Below are 22,574 nucleotides of genomic sequence, written 5' to 3' on the forward strand. Positions count from 1 at the left end.
CCTTGACAATATTAGAGCAAATTACTGATGTTTTTTGAGCAAATTCAAGAAGACAATTTCTTGATGTGATATATATTAGGTTGTTGTACTCAGAGGATAACTCACTGAACCTCGCCTTCATAGGACTTTTCAGACCTTGGGCTGGGTCTGTCTGCTGTTCAATAATTTGCCACTGGATGGTGCAATTTTCACATTCAGTTGCATAACCTTCCTAACTGGTCTCAGATTTTAAGGGGGATCTTATAGATAGTACTATATAAAGCTTCTTTTTGATGTTTCTTCCACAAGTTGTAATTAACAACACTAATTCCTAGAAGACCTGAAAGGAGAAATACGACATTTAAAACAAAAATTAAAATAAACACCAGGCACACTGGCTTTTACTTAAAAGATAGAAACTGCTACTAACTAGCTATGTGATCACGACCAGTCCCCTAAAATTTCTGAAGTGGAGTTTTTTCTTTTTGAGAAATAAATGACAAGCAATAGGATATACTGAAGTATATGAGTAAGCCATTTGCTGTAAAACTAATTTGGCCTGAACTTGTTTTCCCAAAAGGGCCTGACATGGCCAGAAAGCATGCATTTTATATCTGCTTTAAATATTTACTATGTCCCAAAGACAAGAATAATGCCCTTAAAGATAAGACTGTAACTTCCCCCACATTAGCATTTTCTTATGGATAAGCATCTCTCCCTAAACTAAGGATTGATTTCTGGCCTGCTGCATTCACCCCGTGACCACCCAGCTGAGACCACAGATCTGCTACCTGCTGTGTTCATCAACTGCTGTGTGAAATACTGTGCCAGCAAAGCAATCATGGCTATTGTAAAAGGGACTTTGTAATCATATGTGATACATGCTCTTGGACGTGTATCTCTCAACCCCTACTCCTTTGGAGTGCTCCATTCCTTTGTGAAAGGACTCTTCTGGGCTATATGGGCCTCAGATCTGGCTCATAATAAACTCACTCCAATTTTGATTTATACGTTGGTTATGGATTATTTGTGTTGACACTTTGTTAGAAGAAACAGGAATAGAATCCATGTCTCCTAAGTGATTTTTCTACTCTGATACCCTGCCTCCCTAGTAAAATTGTTTTTACAGTTTTAGAGCAAAACTAAGTGCTGCTGTGGAAAGGGTTAGAGCCAAGATTCCCTAAGCTTTTTGAAGTTAACATTTAATAATTTCAGCTCACTGTAAGATGAACATCTATACCATCAATGCTATTTATAGTGAGGATTTGTTTTAAGATAACTATCCAAATATCTTATCCATATTATCCACAGGTTTTTAAACAGCCTATTTGCTTAACCATAAAGAGAAAATTAGCTCTAACTTATCAGCTAACTGTTTTGATTCCAAAAGTCTGGCCTTTAAGAATTGGTGGCTTTAAACTCACCTTTTATCTAAATATTTGAGTCTTTCTCTTTGGAGAGGGGAAAATGACGGCATTGGTTAGGACAGATACCCAGGGTGAATCTCAGGAGATGGATATATACTAGATTAAAACAACAACAACAACACCTTTAAAAATAGAAGCAGTGAATTAAATAGAAGTCAATAAAATGAGAGATTTGGGATTTAAGAAATGCTTGAAGTACTGTCTCAGAATTCATGGGGCCTAAAGTCTAAGGCCATCAGGCTGCTGGGTAGAATTATTTGCTCTCTTGGAAACATCTCCTCGTGACTGCTTTTTTGACAAACTATGAAAACTAGTAGACCCTACAGGTCACACAATTAAAAGTCAATTATCTTCTGGGGTCTAGGTTACCTGTCTGAGTAAAAATAAACAATGGGTCCCTGGCTCAAAAGGCCGAGAGAGAGAACGGTCAGAGAGATGATGGTGCGTTGTGGTAACATTGGGTGCATGCTGGGGTGTTGGATGGGAAGAAGTGAAAAGAACTGAACTGTCAACCACTCTAACTTGTTTTGTGACCTTAAAAGAAAACTAACCAGGAAAATAAATCAATATGTAATCCAGTGATTCAGAGTAGCAGGAAGCCTGGACTGCGGTTAGGAGACCCTGATTTTTGTCCTGGTTCTATTGCTACTTGCAAGTCACTAGTCTTCCAGGGTTTTTCTTCCTTCTCTGTAAAACAAGATTTAAATGATCCACAAGGTCCTTTTCCAACCCTAAAAATCTTTGATTTGGCCTTCTCTGCCTAGGGTCCATAGAACTGCTTCTCTTAATCCTTGTCCTCTAATCTACAGCTCGGAAGAAACTTTTGAAAGCCTTTAGCTAGCTATGGACCAGCAGCATCATTTCCTGGGAACTTATTAGAAATGCAGATTCTGAGGGCTCATCCCAGACCTCCTGAATCAGAAACTCTAGGGGTGGGGCCTAGGCGCTGTAACCAACCCTACTGGTGGCTCTGAAGCAGATTCAAATTTGAGAACCACTGGCTAAGACGTGTGTTCGAAGTTAGGCACATCTCCATTTGAACCCCAGTTCTATCACTTACTAGCTTAAGCAACTTTAAATAAGGTGGTATAACCTCTCTCAAACTCAGTGCCCTCATTTTAAAAAATGCGAAAAATAATACATACCTCAAAGGGAGATTGTGAAGATCAAATAACGTATTTTCAGCACTTGGTGCATGACACACAAAAGTGTCTCGTTGATGGGAGTTACTATTACTCAATTATTTGTAAGTTTGCTTATTCTTCAAGGGCTTGATCATTAAGAACTGATTTCAGTATTATTTTTATAATGATAATAAAATAACAACAATAGCAGCTCCAATATGTGCTTCACTTGACTTCCTTTTTCCCGTGTGTTCCACCTGCCATACACCTTTCACGTTCTCCCGCCCCACTGTCTCCCCCTTTTCCTCATCTTACCTTTTACCTTGCATTCTTCTATCTGATGCACCACCCCCGTGTCATTCTCCTTTTCTGCTGGCCACGTATAGATGTATAAACTCGTGTGAGAAGAGCCCGCATCCAGTACAATCCCATACTGAGGACAAAACAAACCAAGAACTTATCAACATTACATCATTCTTCTCCATATTCAGCTTGCAACTGAAAAAAGGCAAAGATAGGAGTTTTCAGAAACATGAGGAGAAAGTATTTTAATTCAAGAGGAACATGGGTGAGGGGGGGCATGTGCGCCTGGAGTTGTCCTGATCACAAGATCTACCAGGACACCAACTCCTCTAGAACAGTGGCCCTCAATACTGGTTGCACATTAGAAATATCCAGGCCTTACCCTAGGTGGGGCCCGAGCATTGGTATCGTTTAGAAGCTTCTCAGGTGATTCTAATGTGCAGTCAAGATTCAGAACCATGTGCTGAAAAGGCTGAGGCAATATGCAGGAAATAGAAAGCCATTCATCCCGTGGTTCCCAAACTTGTATGCACATCGGCATCATGAGAATCACCTGGAGAGCTGCAAATGCTACTGATGCCTGAGTCCAAGCCCCCAGATAGGGGATTGAATGTGGCCTGGGCTTTGGAAGAGAGACATGGAAGATACTAAGTGTGCTTGCTTTTTAATTACAAAAACCTGTAAATTGTATTAAATAAAATTTAAAAGCTATGTACTTTAACTTCATGTTTTTGGCTCTTAAGAGTAGGGGGAGATGAAAGGAAGAAAAAAGGTAGGAGAAGAGGAAAAAAGACAGCACAAGGAAGAACTAAATGGTCAGAGGAGAACGGGAGAAGAACAAAGTCACCACCTCACATTTCAGGAGAACATGAAATGTACCAGGTAGGCGTTGTATGAAGCATTTTACAAGAATTATCTGACTTAGCCCTCAGAACAGTGCTGTAAAGTAGGTACTATTTTTCTCCCCCACAGAGGCGAAAAAGAAGTTAAGTAATTTACTCAAGATACACAGCTAATAGGTGACAGAGGCTGGATCTGGATCAGAGTCAGACTCAAGACCTTATGCTCCTTATCAGAGAAATATAGGAACAAGAGCTGAACAATAGCTTTCAAATTGATGCCCCCTTATAAGAACTTTTTTTTTTTGAGGAAGATTAGCCCTGAGCTAACATCTTCTGCCAATCCTCCTCTTTTTGCTGAGGAAGACTGGCCCTGAGCTAACATCCGTGCTCATCTTCCTCTACTTTATATGTGGGACGCCTACCACACTTGCCAAGCGGTGCCATGTCCACACCCAGGATCTGAACTAGTGAACCCCGGGCCACCAAAGCGGAATGTGCACTTAACTGCTGCCCCACCAGGCTGGCCCTGTAAGAACTTTTAATGAGGGATAACTATAACAAAGTGTGCAAATCTTAGGTGTGCATCCCAATGAATTTTTGCATATGTGCACATCCATATAAACTATCACCAAGATCAAGACACAGAACATTTTCTAGTCCCCAGAAGGCTTCCTGGTGCCCCTTTCAGTCAGTTGCCCCCATGGGTAACCACTGTCTTAACTTCTATCACCATAGATGAGTTTCGTCTGTTTTTGAACTGCAGTAAATGGACTGACATAGTGTGCTTCCTTTATGTCTAACTTCTTTCACTCTATACTATGTCTCTAAGATGCATTCAAACCGAGTGTGTCTGTAGTTCAGCTTTTTTCATTGCTGTAGAATATTTCGTTATGTGCATATACTATATTTGTATCTATTCTACTGTTGATGGACATTTGAGTTGTTTCCAGATTGGGACTATTAGGAAAATAGCCGCCAGAAACATTCCTGTACATGTCATTTTAGGGACATGAGCTCCCATTTTTTTGGGGTGTTTACCCAGGAGTAGACTGATAGACAAACGCCTGTTTTGATCAGTTGATATTCATCTTTGCTTATATCCCTGGGTTTAATCAGGAAAAAAAATGCCATGATTGAATAACGAAGTCTGCCATGGGCTTCTGAGGAGAGCATGGTGGGACATGACTCTTTATTTATCATCCCTATACTAGAGAAAAGCATGGAGGAAAGTAAACAGGGAAGTAAAGGAAGAGAAGCAGAGGAGGCACTTCTGAAATGTGAGCCAACTACTCTCCTCACACTTTGCGGCTCATTTGAGCTGTGGACCCCAAAAGGTGGTCTGCCATTGATAATGCTTAATTCAGTAGCTGTTTTATATATATCCCTTCATATTGTCTTAGCACATGGTAAGAACCTAAGAACCTCCGGGGAGAAAAGGAGACAGTAGTGAGGATTCAAAAGATCTTTCCAGACCACTGGGAATAGGTAAAAGTAGAGCCTCTCGAGGCATCAAGCTTTATTCCATTTCACCACAGACCAGAGAGTATCACCGTGCTGGTGGGGTGAGGATCCTTGATCCTCCATAACCCCCCCAGTGTTCTCCGTCTTGTGAGGCACGGCAGGGATTTCCTGTGGTAGTTAGCATTATGCCCTTACAAAGAAAAAGGCCTGCATACTTGCTTCAGGTATGGCGAGGAAGAAAGCTGGACAGACTCCTCTGCAGCTAGATTTGCAGTGAGAGGAAACCAAGAATTGGCTTAAGGTGGTGACTGTTGTGGGCAGAGAGGGATCTGACTGAGTTCTGGGGCCTTTGGACCCATGGGAAACCTCCCATGGCAGAGAAAGAGGCTCAAGGATTACACAGCAGAAAACTCTCTTGTTCCCTAGCAGGGCCCCTGAATTCTTCCTGCCAGAAAATGTTCCAACCACAGCAGCATATGATAAAAGGTAGTGAGGCAGAAGCAGCAAGCAGCCTTTATCTGGAATCAGGACGTTCTAGTCTGACATTGTTGACATGAAAGTCACTCTTCAAATAGAGCAGAGGAACCAGGCTTGCTTCTATCAGTCTGTTTCTCGAAGGTCTTACACAGTGTGGTGGTTGAGAAATGAAAGATTTTACTACATTTTCATTTGGCAAGTGGTTGAGAAGGGGATAGAGCATACTTTAACACAGGAACTGAGGACATTTCACCTTGTGTATACAGCAGACTGGAATACTAACCTGTTGAATTGTGCCAAATGTTTTTTGTCTTCTAAAATGGTTTGCAGAATAAAACACTGGCATCGCTTACTGCCTGAAGGACAGATAAAGCTTGATTGTCTGAAAACTCTCAGTTTGAGCATTTTGGGAATTTGCCTTTTGTTGTTATAAAACTGTCAGCATATTCACTCCTTTTTCATAGCTGGCCCATTTTAGAGCTAGAGTTCATTCCATCTAATCTTCTCATTTTATAGATGAGACAGTGTGTCCAGAACAGTTTAAGGACTTGCCTAACGGGGACGGATAGTTAATGCCTTAACAGATCCAGAGCCCAGGTAGCCACCACCTTTTGTTCTCTTTCACCACACCAGCATCTCCCAATGTGTGTTCCAGAAAGCAATAAGTCTGCAAGGATCTGCGTGAATAAACCTTCCCAGAAGTTTGGAGAATGCTGCATGCTTTCTCTCTCCTGGGCTCAAGAACCCACTAGGTAGTGAATACTTCAGAGAAGTCTGACAGTGGGAGAAACCCAGACTCAGTGACAACAGAATTCTGTTTTAAATAAAATCTCTACCCTACAGAAATGCTGTCTTGCCATGCTAGCGTGTTTACCCCATGTTTAAACTCATATTTAAAACATTTCAAAAAGTATGTCTTCCACATTAAAGAAAAATCAAAGATTTGGGTGATGAGGAAGAAATCTGACATTCCTTTAGTATTATAATTTCAATATTACTTTCTATTTTGAGAGTACTAAAAATTTATCAAATAGCATCTAGAAAATGAAGGGAAGCAGAAAAAAAAATTGATTCCACCAACTGGATTTCACTGTTATTTTTATTTATTTCCTTCCAGTATTTTTTAAATGCATGATAATTTTTATATAGTTGTAATCTTACTGTGCCTACAACTTTGTCTTGTTAGTTTTGATCATACATATGATTTTAGTGATCATAACTGATCTTCATGAGCTGTGTCAACTGAACAGAAGCAGTGATCTAGAAGAAGGAACAGTAGAAATGACCTTGCTTGGTTCATGGAGACACCAATGTAGGGGCATTGGTGTAGACCTGAAGATGTGGATGGCAACAGACCCTGAGCTCACAGAGACTGGAGGCCATGTGGAGGTGGCCTTAGGGTGAAAATAATTCTACCTGCACAAATGTCATAGGTCCAGGCTTCTGGGTAAGTCTCCCTAGATGTGGAAAGAGAGAAAACTGGAGCATCAGACGATCTACTTCTGTTCCTGGCTCTGCAGAAGTGGGATGTTCAACCCTCTGCTCTGAGTCTTCTCATGCAGAAAACACTGCCTTCACACTGGTCTGCTCTCACTTCTCCTACGGGCCACATGGCTTCTGTTCCAGAGCCTTTGCCCAGAAAGCCCTTTACCTGAGATCCCAAGCTTCTCTGAACTTCTCAGATTCAATTCTACCCTCCTAATCCAAGTCTTAGACTGCTTGTATTTTTCCTCTAAAGACAGCACTTACCTCAAGGTGCAATTAACATATTTATGTGGCTATTTGATTAATGTCTGTCTTCTCTATTAGATTGTAAGTTACATTAGGGCAGGTCTGTTTTGCTTACCGTGGTATATCCAGCACCCACCATGGTATATATCCTACTGTATGTCTGGCACAAAGAAGAAGTTGACAGACAATTGCTGAATCAAATGAATGAAGGAGAGGGGTTAGAACTATATGGTTCCTAAACTCCTTCCAGTCCAAAAAGAGGTTAATATTCACAGTCTAATATAAAGAGTGCCATTGGTGTTGAGTTCCACCACCACTACCATCCCACCCAAAAAACCCCATAAGCCACGTAACATGGGCAATAGTGTGATAATTCTTTTGCTCCCTTCAGACATATCAGTTGTGAATCTTTCTTAAAAGTCCCTGTGGCTTTAACATAACTTTGGCAACCTCATCAGTCTGTCTCAGTGAGTCCTTTTGAATAAACAAAGCTTATCCTTTGAATGTGACTCTAGTACTCTTTAAACAAATCTGGTCTCCATTAGCTACAGTGATGCAGGAAAGGCCTATAAACAATTAGAGACCTTTTTTTTTCTTACTTTTTTCTTTAATTGGAGTAACTAGACCCTTAAAATACAAACCACAGTTTTGTTGTTTTCATTTTTTAACCTATGTTAAAATAGACAGAACATAACATGGGCCATTTTAACCATTTTTAAGTGTACACTTCTGTGGCATTAAGTATATTCATATTGTTGGGCAACCATCACCACCATCCATCTCCAGGTGTTGTTTTTTAAACCAGATGTTAAAATCCAGTGGAGTAAAAATAATATAGATATTTTCCAGGAGTATTTTAGGTTGAAACTTGGAGCAAATCCTTCCAAATTCTCCATAAAAAGATAAAATTTCAAATGCTTATCTAAGAACAGTACTTTTAGTTCCTTAGGAAAAAGCAGAGGCATGGGGACAGGTCATCACTCTAGCAGCAGCTGGAAATCCCGGGAGTGCTAGCTTAGTAACCATAACACACTACAGGTAAGGGTTTTCCCTAGAAATCATCTCCCTCAAAACAGTGTTGACAGCTGGCTTTCACTGAGGGATCTGATAAGTGAGTCACAGGTATTATTCCATTTAATCCTCACAACCATCTTCCAAGTAGGTACTATCTCCATTTTACACAATAAGGAAACTGAGGCCTAGAGACAGGAATTTACTTGCCCAAAGTCTCACAGCTAGAAAGTAGCAGATCTCGGATTGAAATAAAAGCCTTCTGGTCCCTAAGCTGGCATTCCACAAAAGTGGCAGCTTTTAATGAAGGCATGTGTTTTGGTATGAGGGTAGTCTGCTGCCTCCGAGAGAACCCTGTGGGGCTCTGTGTGCGCCAGAATGTAGAACGTTTGTGCTAAAAGGAATGTCTGACAACTTGCTAACTGCTAGTGTTCAGTGACGAGCAGGCAATTAAGGAAGTGGTGAACCAGGCAGACCTCAAAGCTACCTCTCTCCCCACATCCACCAGGACAAAGGCACTTTCCCAAGGGAAATTTAGGGACAGCTAATGATTCTTCAGTTCATTAAGGCCTATGTCTTTTTTAAATGGCCATCGCGTATCTAGAGGGCAGTAGTTCCCAGACTAATGGCATGAGAATGCTCCAGGGTGCCTGTTAAACATGTAGATTCCCAGGCCCTGCAGCCCGGAGGTTTGAAATGAGTAGGCTCTGGGGGTGAGAATGGGAACCAAGATCTCTAGGGGATCCTGAGGCAGGGCCTGCCTCCCACACTGACAAACCCTGCCATCAGGCTGGTCCTTCCCATGCTCTTCACATCCAAGGAGAGACCAGCTTTACTTGTTCAAGATGCTCATTCTATTCATTGAGTCAGCAAACTTCTATGAGGCAACCACCCAAGTCATATGCTGTGCTGGTTGTAATTTAACATTCACTTTGTGATTATTTGATTAATGATTATCTCCTTCCACTAGATTATAAGCTCCATAACGGTTAAGGCCTTTGCCATTCTTGCTTACTGCTATATCCCTACGGCCTAAAATAGAATAGATGGTCAATGACTATTTATTAAATGAATGAACTGAGTGAATGAATAATAAAATGTATGCAAAGACAAATGAAACCCAGTCTCTGTTCTCAATATGCTTACAACCTTGCCAGGTTGCTGGTAGCTGGGCAAGTAACCACATCAGTACAATAAAGAGTTCTGTGCTTTGCCAGATGTGGCCCAGGCCTAAGGCTATCACCTCCCCAGAAAGGCTGAACCCAAACTGGGTCAGACAGGAAGATAACAAGACTGGATCATCAGGACTGGAGGGCTGACCTGAGCTGGGCTAGACAAAGGCAAGTCAGATGGAAGAACTGGGGATACAGGTAAGTGGCAGTTTGTCACCAGGTAGACAGGTGGCAAAGATGATAATATATGAGCTACCAATCATTGAGTGTCCACAGTGGGCCAGGACTTCTGCTCTGCAATTTGCATTTGGATTTACTTTATCCCAGTTACTTCTTACAGTAGTCTACAAGATATCAATTATCAGTTCCATCTTATAAGTGGAGAAACTGAGGCTCAGAGAGCTTAAGTCCTGGGACTGTAAGAGCAAAGCTGGGGTTCAACCCCAGGCAGTGTGAGTCCAAGGCCCATGTTGTGTCGCACTCTGGGCAGGCAGAAGAATTATCCCTGCAAGGAGAACAGGGATGAGGAATCAGAGGAAGTGGTAGAGAGACAGCTGGAAGTCTATCCATCTATGAAGTTGCACCAAGAGACGCTTATGGCCACCACCCTTTAAATAGAAGCATGCAGAGGTTGTTCTCAACATTATTGTCCCAAGGTGTTCCATCTTGATCTTAAAAGGAATTTGATTACTAAGATCTGGTCAACCTAAGTGTCTCTGACATTATCCCCTCACCCCCCTGCCAATAGCTTAATTCCAGTCTCATCTGCCTTGTCTAAAGGCAGTTTAGACAGCCTAGGAGCATCCTAACTGGTCTCTCCTCTTCAAATCTGCTCTCCAGATGAAAGGACTCCTGGGAACGTAAATCTGGGGATCACCTCCCTGACTGAAAGCCTTCAAAGCAGTGGTTTGCAATCATGGCTGCTCGTTAGAATCACCTGGGAAGCTTTTAAAACACACCAATGCCTGGGCTTCACCCCTAAAGATTCTGATTTAATTGACCTTAGGGTAGGGCCCAGACACGAGTATTTTTTTAAAAGCTCCCCAGGTGCTTCTAATATGGAACAGGCTTGAGCACTACTGCAATTTAATGGATGAGACACCCACTCCTTAGTGTCCCTTATTACTTGGCCCCAAGGCCGCCTCCTCCATGAAGTCTTCATGTGACCAGGCACAACTGGTGGCTCCTTCTTCTGGACTTTCATGTATTAATATGTCTCTAATGTATTGGAACTCTTTGTACAAATGACTCTTCCACGAAAAGCAACAGGTGCAGTGATGCTTCAGCTACCTCTTGTGGCCACTGCACATCTTCTTGGCCAACTTTTTACTCCAGGACCAGCTGTACCTTCTCATCGCTCAGCCCAGGGACTTCTCTCCTGTTAGGTCACCCATGGTACCCACACAGCCCCTCTGACAGATGTGTAAACCTGGAAGTGCCAGAGAGTTAACACCCAATGGGGCAACCCTTGACCAACAGAGGATGAGAACCAGGGGATCAATCCCCAAGGCAGACGATTCTGAAGTGCTCTCTCCACAGCTCTTCAGAGGGTCCTAGTGGGATCAAGCCTCAGGTGCCCAATGTGGTGATCTACTCATAATGCCCTCTTTCTCTGTTTCCTTGGGATCATTTCCCAAAATAAACATCCTGCGTTCAATTTCTGTTATTAGGATGTGTCATTTGGAAAAACTCAGACAAATGGAAAGAACATTAGTCTTTGGGTCAGAAAACTGGGTTCTAGTCCTAGCCTCACCTATACCTAGCTCAAGAGAACCTTGAAGACACTCATTTTATCATCTATAAAATGAGGATAATCTTTTATTCTTGACAGCACTCCTGGGAAGAAAAAATGGAAACGATTTATAAACTGCAAAGCACTATATAAAATAATGTCATCACTATGCTTTAGGAGGAATTCCTTTACTATTCAACCTTTAAATGATAGAATCCCTCAGGACTTGGTCCTTACCCTCTTCTCTTCTCACATTTTACCCCCTTCCTATGATCTAATCCATTTCTAAGGCTTCAATACATCAATGACATCACAGACATATCTTTAGTCTAGATCTATGCTGTCCAATAAGGTAGCCGCTAGCCACATGTGGCTACTGAGCACTCGAAATGCTAGTCTGGTTGTGTTTTTTTTTTTGCTGAGCGAGATTTGCCCTGAGCTAACATTTGTTGCTAATCTTCCTCTTTTTTATGTGAGCCACCACCACAGCATGGCCACTGACCGATGAGTGGTGTAGGTTCATGCCCAGGAACCAAACTCAGGCTGCCAAAACAAAACACAACAAACTTAACCACTAGGTCACCAGGGCTGGCCTGAGATGTGCTTTAAGTTAAAAATCACAGTGGAATTTGAATATAGGATGAAAAAAAGAATGTAAAATATTTCATCAGTAATTCTTTATTTTGGGGCCAGCCCAGTGGCGCAGCAGTTAAGTGCACACATTCCACTTTGGTGGCCCCGGGTTCATCAGTTCGGATCCCGAGTTTGGACATGGCACCACTTCACAAGCCATGCTGTGGTAGGCATCCCACATATAAAGTAGAGGAAGATGGGCACAGATGTTAGCTCAGAGCCAGTCTTCCTCAGCAAAAGGAGGAGGATTGGCAGCAGATGTTAGCTCAGGGCTAATCTTCCTCAAAAATAAAAAAAAAATTCTTTATTTTGATGAAATGTTGAATGATAATATTTTGGATGTATTGGATTACATAAAATATATTATTAAAATTAATTTCACCTCTTTCCTTCTACTTTTTTAAAATCTGACTCCTAGAAAAATTAAAATGTGGCTTGCATTATATTTCTATTGAGCAGTGCAGGTCTACATTTCTCTTCTCTGCCATCCAGATCTGATTATCCAATTGCTTCTTTGACATTTCCTCTTAGATGTCCAGTACCTCAAAAACAATTCCTCAAAAGTTGAACTCAAAATCTTCCCCTCCTTCCAAACTACTATAATAGTCTCTTACCTAATCTCCTACATCTGCTTTTATCCCCCCTCTAATTCATTGCAACCAAAGTGATCTTTTCAAAACACAAATCTGATCATGTCACTGGCTTGCCATTGCTCTTAGGATTAAAACTAAAATCCTCACCCTGTCTTGCAAAGCCATACCTGCACCACCTCCCTCACCATCCTTATCCAACTGATGGCCCACTCTTGCTGGCCAACCAGTTTCTGGGAGGTATCCAACTACCTCCTGCTGTGAGATTCTTGTACTTACTTGCCTTTACCTGGAATACTCTTTATCTATCTCTTCCCTGCTAACTTCTAATAATCCCTCAGATATTATTTCTTTCAGGGAGGACTTCCCTGGCCTCCAAAACTTTCATTTGGTGGCCATCATAACAATTGTAATTAATAATTTGTGTCATCTATTAGATGTGTTTACTTATCCAGGCTGTAAGCTCAATCATATCTATATTGGCTTCCCAATTGTGTAGCCCCATGCCCGACACAGACACTTAATAAAATAATTGTTGATGCCTAAGTTTATGAACAAATGAATGAAGAGATGCTGAATGAGGTATGGTCGTAAAGAGATGATGTGTGTTTTTAAAACAAATGTACCAGGTACAAATATCCAAATAAATGTTATCTTTTTATCATCATTTTTGGAAGGAAATACATTTATTCCAACACACTACTCAAAACCATTTAGTAGCTCATGATATTTGGGATGATCTTGGTTATTAGCTTATAAACTACACAAGAAAAAAGTCTCATTTGTTGATCCTTGTTTTAGATTTTATAAAATGTTTTATCATACCGCTAACGCATCAAACTTAGTTTTGAATTATTTCAGAGATATTATCAAAGAGTATGCTCTAAAGTAGCAATGTCCAACAGAACTTTCTGCAGGAATGGAAATGCTTTATGTCTGCACTGTCTGATTTAGTAGCCACCAGCCACTTGAGGCTCTTGAGCACTTGAAATGTAGCTAGTGCAACTGAGGGACAAAGTTTTCTCTTTGATTTGATTTTAATTAACTTAAGTTGAAAGAGCTACATGTGGCTAATGACTATCAAATTGGACAGCCTACGTAGCTTAAAGCCATCAGCAAAGACAAGTTCCTAAAATATTTTTGCCCTCAATATATGCCAGGCATCTTATTAAAATTAGTGTATAACCTCAACAAATGACTAGTTGGAATGTATAAAATGATCTTTGCGTAAAATAAACCAGTGATATTACTATAAAGATTCAGTTCAGATGCCAGTATCTGTTCTTCAGATATTCATAGTTTTTATTTAAAGAATGCTAAAGAACTTGTTCCATTTTACCAGGCCAACACAAGAACATGAATCACAACAGACTTGAAGACTACCACTGAGAATGAGAGAAGGTCACCCATGACCGCAAGTATTCAGTCTTGGGAACACAGAGGGAACACAGAGCTCAAGTCTCATGGCTTTTGCCTCCTAGGCAGTCCTCCTCTCCAATGATGCAATAATGAACATGTGAAAAGGTCAAATCAAGAAGGCAATCATGTACTTTTGGAGCTGGCAAACAAACAGCAGAACTGAGATGTCATTAGGCTTCAACTGTGAGTGAGGTTTTGCCAAGAAAGCCGACATCACTCAGTATTAAAAGGCAAGAAACCACTGACAATGAGAAAGTATCAGCCTTCCATGCTGACAAAGGGGCTGCTGTGCACAGCCCCACCGAGTTGAATTTTTATGTCAAACTGAAGCCAATGTAACATCCAGGCCTCTGCTATAGAGCAAGTGATCTGGATGGGTGGCAGAAGTTTCAGAGGCTTGGCATATGCTTCCGTCTTTCCAGGCTCACAGTTTAGTATCTTCAAATACAAGAAAATATACTTCTTCACATGTATTCCAGGGCCTCCATGGTCCAGTTAACTTCTGGCTATGTCACTGCCCACAGTACATACGTGCTAATTAATTAGCATATTGGTATATTCTGGGCCCTTGCAGATTTATTTACTGTAATTTCAATGAAAGTTTCAAATGGTGTATTTATCATATAAATTTAAATTTACCATGCTTTTAAATTAATGGATTAAACAAAATAAGGACCATATTACAAAGTACTTGTGAGATATTCATGTCTTTCAAATTTTACTTTGATGAATTTGAAAGGAAGCAGAACTAAATCACAACAGAGTTAACAACCCCAATTATTTTTAATGACATTAACCAGCTCTTCAAATGTGGAAATTCCACAGGAAATCTGTCCATCCATGAGTTCATTTCAAACTACTATATTTGATACATGTATGTGTTCTCTGGGGTTTTTTAATTGATTTTGCTGCTTTAATATTATTTAATATTTAATATCTTTAATATTTTGGAGATGAGGAACAAGTCTTCTCCACAATCTTTGACTTCCAAAGTACTTTATATAGAGCTCTCTAATAAATGTTATTTTGGTGATTGTGATAATTATGGAGAAAGAAGAACAGAGTGCAGTGTTATGACATATCCACAGTGAAACTATGAGTGAGAAGTACAGATTATACTAGATTGTAGGATATCAGCACAGTACAACACAGATCTGGATGTGGTGAATAAAGTATTTGTTTCAGTTAGACGATCGATTTAATTAATTTGCTGAACAATTATAAGACAATTCTCTTCCCACCACTAATTGACTCAAGGCACACCCTCTTCCAGAATGAGCATCTGTTTCCATTTTACTCTCCTAATTCAATGGATATTGACTAGCTCCTGGGCTGCCGGAACCTCACCTCCTCCTGTATGGTCTGAGTCACCATAACCTCCCTCTATCTGCTGGCCCCTCCCGGCCTCCCTCATAAACACACACAAACACACAGATTTGAATTACCTTAACATTTTCTGGCAATGATTTATTCTGGGTCAACCCCACAGCAAGCAAAGCAACCACAGCCAGGATAAAGGAGAAGCCAAGGATGACCAGTAGATTTCTGGAACAAAATCTCTTCAGTTCAGAATCTAAAACCAAAAGCAGAAGAGAAAATAAGAAATCAACAGACATTGATTTTCCTCCCCTTTCTGTATGGTCTTGTGGTAGCTACATGGAGACATCAAAGATAGATAAAAGTTCATCTTTATCCATGAGATATTTGTGAAGTAATTGGGAAATAATTCAATAACAAAAGGATTTGTCTGTACTCTGATAAGGGCCAAGACTTAGTTAGTGGCTGTGGTAAGGTGAATAGACAGATTTGGTCAGTGATCAGATATGGAATGAGGATAGGGAAGAATCCCTAATTGGCAGTTTGTTTAATAGGTCATGCATCTCTATCAAGGTACAAGTGAAAAATAACAAAAAGCAAGACTAGCCCTCCTCATTTTTAAAATCCATCACAAAATATTGAAGATGTTAAAAAGTATTCAGAATATATGATCAGACCATCAGAGTCTCACTACTCCAGGACACTTGCTGTCTTGACACAGCCTTTGCATTCCAACCACACTTACATGTTAAGTAATTGGTAATGCGTAGAGGCTGTGGAGTTTTGAACATTTCAGGTCATCATTTACATTATCTTATCGATTCTGTTCTTAGTCTCACTCCATCATGGTACATAAAAAAGCTCCAAGAGGAGAATTATATAAAAGGCAAAAGTTACTTTGATCAGAACAGAGCATATAGCAGAGGTAAACAGGAAATGGAATGGTTGCCCCATTCTCTCCATTCTAACAACTCACTCTCTTCCTCTCTCAAACTCCCAAACTTTTTCCTTAAGCTTTGGGGAGGAAGGATAGGACAAAGTAATAAAGCAGCATGTGGAAATGAGATGGGCGCTGCAGAACAGATTGCACTTCTCTAAGGATAGGGCATGGGATTAAAACAGCTGAAAGAGGAGCCCAAGTCTCCTCCTCCTCTTCCCCTCCTGGTCAGCAGCAGCAGCTGCAGGCTGAAATGGGAGCTCCTCCTCAGGCTCTTGAGCAGAATCTTGAACTTCCTCCAATGGACTGTAACTGTATGGGTCTCCAGTCTGCATCAACCTCCAGAATCTTGAACCAGTCTTTAACCGTCAAAGAGTACAAAACTCAAGAGAAAAAGTTTTAACAACACCATTATCTATTGCTTCCCAAAAAAAGGATCAATAAATGAAATATACAGCACTTCCCCCTTCTCTGCTCCCCAAAGAACCTCAATTTTGTTCACATGCCTGCTAAGCAGCCCACATGCCTCATAGGAAAGAGCTACAGCCTCAGCTCAAGGAAGGGCCTGATTATTCTGCATAATCTCATTCCTTCACCAGTGATTGGTTCAAGAATGGATAAGTACCCGAAAATAGTCCATGAGACCCTGGAGGAAGGCCGCTGGGGCAAGTCTAGGAAAAGAAAGGAAGCGCTCTCTCTTCTTCCTCAGACATTGTTCTGCCTGGATGAGATGACATCCAATGATGGCAGAGCAGAGAGATGGAGATAACTTGAATCCTTGATGGCATTTTGAGCTGCTAAAATAACCAACCCTGATCCAGTCCTCCCATGAATCTTGTGCTTTGACCTAGTTAGAGTAAGGATTTTAATAACTTGAAGCCAAAACATCCTGATACGACTAGTGTGGCAGAAATGTCCTGTTTGATGCTAGGGCTCCGCAACCTGGAAAAGAGCCCCCTAGGAACTACCTATCTCGGTTCCCAAAGTTGTGATATTGACAAGCACAGTTCATAGAAACATTTGCTTTAAATGAACAATTACAAATCTAAAACCCACTGGCAGCACATGGCAGCAGTGTTTCTACTATAATGGAATTCTGAATGCGTCACTCCCTCGAGCTGTTCAAAAGGTCTACCTATTTAGTTCTTTTGTTTTCATAAATATGACAATTCTGCTACCTCATTTTTCTTCCATATCTATTTGGACACTAATCTTAGTATCCAATGAAAAAGACCAACGAGGCCCCTGCTCTTTGGAGTTCACAATCTAGTTGCGAAGAACCATAAAAGAAGTACATAAATAAGTGACTTCAGGTCATAAGTGCTAAGAAGAAATTAAAACCCAGGAATGTTATACAGTGACTTGTAGCAGATTTGGGGTGGGAGGATTCAATTGAGGGTCAGGAAAGCCTCTCTGAGAAGGTGACATTTGAGCTAAGACCTGGATGATGAGAAAACACCAGCTACAAGAAGTAGTAAGAACTTCCCAGGAAGAGGGAACAGCAACTGCAAGAGCCCTGAGGTGGGAAACAGCTTGAAGTGACTCTGTTTCTTTTCCTAATGAATAAATAAGGAATATTTACTAACGCATTATTATCCCTGAATAGTGGGAAGTGTACTTTTCCACATATGCCCAGCTTTTGCAATGATATCCATATTATTAGAACATATTCAAGCCTTTCATCATACTTGTCTTATTAAAAATATAAGAAATCAGAGAGAAAGTTTAGGAATTTTTCATATACAATTTTCAAAAGCTTTATTACGAAAAAAATAATGGCTAAGTTTGCTTCTCATGTAACCAATTAGATTACCCAGAGAGAAGTAATTAAAATACCACGTTTTCTATGGACTATGGCAGGTAGTCTTCCAAAGCTTTTATCACATGCAGGAAGCCAGACTCTTCTTAGGAAGTGGGTCTAGATGTGGGGGTCCAGATGGACTTATCCGGGCTGTGCTCATAAAAAGGAAATCACTTTGGTAACTGCCTCCTCTTCTTGGGCCCCCATCTTTCAGATGCTGTGACTGCTACAGTCAAGTTCTGTTATGGAAAATTCACAATGACTGTCTTCCCCTGGAAAAGCCCTTCACTTGCCTTTGGATAACAGAAATGTGGTTTCTATCCTTGAATGGGAAACTGCATTTCAAAAAACAATTTCAAGAAACATTTTTAAAAAACATATCTAATGGCAAAGTGTTGATTTGTCTTCCTTTGAATTGCCATACTATACTGGAGAATTCAAGACTGCCACTTCTCTCCCATTTTCTTCCTTTCATGTGACAAGTAAGAAGGTTTTTCTGTTTAAGGTGAAAGAGCCAGGTAGAAACCTCAGCTCTTCACTTGACAGAGACAAAACTGAAAGAAACTCAAACTTTGAGAGAACACTTATTTCAAGCCAGTTGTTATATCAGAGACAAAAGAAACAAACAAAAAAAAACGTAAAAAGACCTGATTCTTTCAGAAACATCCATCATGACATGCACAATTAGCATCCTATTAAGATAAAGATAAATTTAAATATTAAAATAAATATTAAAATAAAGAAATAAAATTAATTTTGTTCTTATTCAAAATTCTGCTGAACAGAGAAATCCCAGCATTCTACTTCATGGTATCAAAGATATAATACCTTAAAATTTTACTCCATTAATAAAAAGATTTAGTGTTGACGGATATGATGGGTTTCAGGCAAACACAACAGAAGCTTTGCTCTGCAGATGAGCGTGACTCACCAGAGTCAGACCACTTCCAATTTCTGATGGGTCACATCCGGACTAAGCTTGGCTTGTCACATAGAAACAAAACAGCCAACATAGACAAGCACTGGCAAGTAAACGTCAATGGACTGCTGTGGTCCTTCCTGTGTTTGCACAGCCAGTGATGGAATAATCATTGAAGCTCAGGGGACTGGTTCTAATCTGCCCTCACCATTCCCCCAACCCACACAGTCAAAGTCTGCACCATCTCTACCATCTTCTTTCCTCTCCATCAGGAAGTAGTTCTTGGTGACACGTATTTAGATTGTTCTCACATTCAGGGCAAGATCTGTGCTCAGTTGCTTTTATCCTTTCTCTTTTATGAAGATATCCACCTATTCCAGTCACCCCCACCTCTTCTGTAACAGCCCTTTCGGGTGTCTCCCACCCTTTCTAAGTCCCTTCCCTATCAGAATCCATCTGTCATGGGGCTGCAGAAATCATCCATAAGCGACATTCCCAGGGCTCTTTCTGATCAAGAATCTAAGGTAGCTTCCTACTGCTTGCCAGATGAAAGCCACACTGGTCTACCTGGCCTGTCAGCCCTTCAGAAATTTAAGCCCTTCCCATCTCACCATTCCAATAAGCAGATGTTTGTGTCCAAGATCACAATGCCTGACATTATTACCACTAGAATGTAAGTTCCCTGAGTACAGGGACTTTTTTTCTACCCTGGTCATTGCTGTATACCCAGTTCATTCATGAATAAATGAATTTTGGATTCTGACTTTTCCTGGAAAATATCTGAGATATCCTTCACTTGGAATTCCATTCCCCTCTTTCTCCACCAAGTCTTTTTCCTTGTCTCCTTCAAAATCAAGTGCAATAGGAGGCTATGTTCCCCTCCATATGCTTCAAAGCTCAATTGTTCTGGTAGTTCTCTCTTCATGTGCTACCTCTAGATATTTAATGGACTGACCCATTTCAGTTTGGGAGTTCTACAGTTGTTGGGGAGGAGCTGTGCTTCATTCATTCTTTCAATTAGTCATTCAAAAATTATTTATTGATGGGGCCAGCCCGGTGGCACAGCAGTTAAGTTCTCATGTTCCACTTTGGCAGCCTGGGGTTCACCGGTTTGGATACCGGTGCGGACATGGCACTGTTTGGCAAGCCATGCTGGGGTAGGTGTCCCCCGTATAAAGTAGAGGAAGATGGGCATGGATGTTAGCTCAGGGCTAGTCTTCCTCAGTGAAAAGAGAAGGATTGGCAGCAGATGTTAGCTCAGGGCTAATCTTCCACACACACACACACAAAAATTGATTGAATACATTATACTATGCACTAGACCTGCCCTAGGTTCTGAGCTATAGCAGTGAACAAAATAGACAAACATCCCCATCCTCATGGTGCTTATATTCTAATTTGGAGGAAAAGACAATAAACAAGATAAGTAAAATTTATGTTACATAATTATAAGTGCTAAGGAGGGGGAAAAAGCAGGAAAGGTGAAGAGGAAGAATAGGGTGATTAGGAAAGGCCTCTCTGAGATGGTGGTCCTAAGAGTCAAAGGAGTAAGGAGAAAGCATACATACCTCTTGGGCAAGAGCATTTAAGGCAACCAGAACTGCGTGTGCAAAGGCCCTGAGGTGAGACAGTGCCTAACCAGGTGGCTAGTGTGGCTGGAAGAGTGATGAGGGGGAGAATAGTAAGAAATGGTCATGGGGTAACTGGGGTGCTTGCTTGCAGGTTCCAGTGAGGGCTTTGCCTTACTCTAAGTGATCTGACTTACTTCTAGTCATTTGTATAATCTAGACTCAACACCATAGGGGTAAACAAGGAACTATTGGGGGCCTTTGAAGTTCTTGAAGAGGGAGGGCTTGGCCTTGTAGGTAGCACACCCCTGCCTCTTGTGATGAGGTGCTGAGGCTGCCACAATGAGGTCAGGTCATAGGACAACCACACAGCCAAGTGTGGACAGAGCCTGGCTCTGTTGGAGCAGAGCTTGTGCCAAGAGCAGGGCTGAGAAGCTGCATCCAGGAGGAGTAAACATCATCACATAGGAGGTCTTCTCTATACCTTCTGGTGTTGGTGGCTCAAGACTAGACAATCTTTGCTGAGAGACCATCATCATTGGGGTTGCCGAGCCAACAGTCACCAGGATCCATCAGCAGAAAGCCACACAGATTTCTGCGGGGAGGCTCCAGCTAGAGCAGAATCCAAAGCACACCTTTGCTCAGTCTCTCTAAGGCTCCATTTCCCCATGTGCAAAATGGGAGTCATAACAGTACCTACTTAATAGCGTTGCCAGGTAATATTCAATGAGCTAACAATACACAAGAACCTACACTTAAAGAGCCCTCACTGTGTTCCAGATTCTGCTCTTAGCACTCTAAATAGAGCAAATAATGTACCCTCACTGCAAGCCTGTGAGGCAGATGTACTGTTATCACCTGTACCAGTTTCCTAGGGCTGCCACAGCAAATTACCACAAACTTGGTGACTTCAAACAACAGAAATTTATTCTCTCACAGTTCTGGAGGCCAGCAGTCCAGAATCAAGGTGTTAATAGGCACAAAGGCTCTGGAGGAGATTCCTTTCTTGTGTCTTCCAGCTTCTAGTGGCTCCTGAAGTTCCTTGGCTTGTGGCTGCATCACTCCAGTCTGCCTCTTTCTGCGTGTTCCTGTGTCTGTATGTCAAATTTCCCTCTTCTTTCTCTTATCAGAACACCAGTCATTGGATTTGGGGCCCACCCTAAATCCAAAATGATCTTATCTCAAGATCTTTAATTACATCTGCAAAGCCCCTATTTCTTTCTTTCTTTCTTTCTTTTTTTTTTTTGAAGAAGATTAGCCCTGAGCTAACTACTGCCAATCCTCCTCTTTTTGCTGAGGAACCCTGGCCCTGAGCTAACATCCGTGCTCATCTTCCTCTACTTTATATGTGGGACGCCTACCACAGCATGGCTTGCCAAGTGGTGCCATGTCCACACCCAGGATCTGAACCGGCGAGCCCCAGGCCACCAAAGTGGAACGTGCGTACTTAACCAATGTGCCACCAGGCCGGCCCAAGGCCCTATTTCTAAATAAGGTCATAATTACAGGTACTATTATCATCACTATTATTGTCACTTTACAGATGAGGAAACTAAGTCACAGAGAAGTTAAGTAAGTTGCACAAAGTTACTCTGATGTAAATGTTGGGACCAGGAATTAAACACAGGTATTCTGGGTCCAGAGACCAGGCTTTTAACCATCACCCTACCCTACGCTACATGACTTGAGGCTAGTACACTGCCTGGTGCATGGTACTAGTGCTATATGTGGGAGCCAATCTCCTCATCCAGAAGTGAAAAGTGACTGACTTTGAGGATTTGGCTGGAAGGGTTGTCTAGGCTGTTGTCACTGATGGCACCAGACAATGCTGTACCTTTTAAAGTATGGAGCCTTTGGTCTCTGATAGTTAGAAGCTTGCAGCTAAGTGGCAGAGGCTGAGATTGTGATTCTAAGGGAGGTTAAGGGACTTGCTCAAAGCCATACATTTTATAAATGGCAGAGCACGGATCTGACCCAAGTCTCACAACTCCACTCCACTGCCTCAGCCACTGCCCTGCATTAGGGACGTATGAAAACTACTCAGCTCGGTCCTTCTCAGTTGACTCAATGCAAAAGAACTTGCCCAAAGTTCTGTTCACATGGAAAGATCTTATTCTATTTCATAAATACA

At 41.3% G+C, this 22,574-nt stretch overlaps 1 protein-coding gene across 5 annotated transcripts in view; it reads right to left on the bottom strand.

Annotated features, from left to right (window-relative positions):
- Positions 1-22,574, bottom strand: part of ENTPD1 (ectonucleoside triphosphate diphosphohydrolase 1) — a 115,620-nt gene that overhangs the window by 35,036 nt on the left and 58,010 nt on the right. For all 5 annotated transcript variants that reach the window (XM_070486352.1, XM_070486351.1, XM_070486345.1 and 2 more), the window contains 2 exons: positions 15,347-15,474; positions 2,846-2,963 (listed from right to left, as the gene is read on the bottom strand). Coding sequence is in view for 2 of the 5 variants with exons in the window: in XM_070486345.1 (XP_070342446.1) it covers positions 2,846-2,963; positions 15,347-15,474 (246 nt within the window). In the remaining 3 variants the exon portion in view is untranslated. The remainder of the gene's footprint in view (positions 1-2,845; positions 2,964-15,346; positions 15,475-22,574) is intronic.

This window comes from Equus asinus, chromosome 2 (assembly GCF_041296235.1).
Source record: "Equus asinus isolate D_3611 breed Donkey chromosome 2, EquAss-T2T_v2, whole genome shotgun sequence".
In the NCBI taxonomy this organism is placed as follows: Eukaryota; Metazoa; Chordata; class Mammalia; order Perissodactyla; family Equidae; genus Equus; species Equus asinus.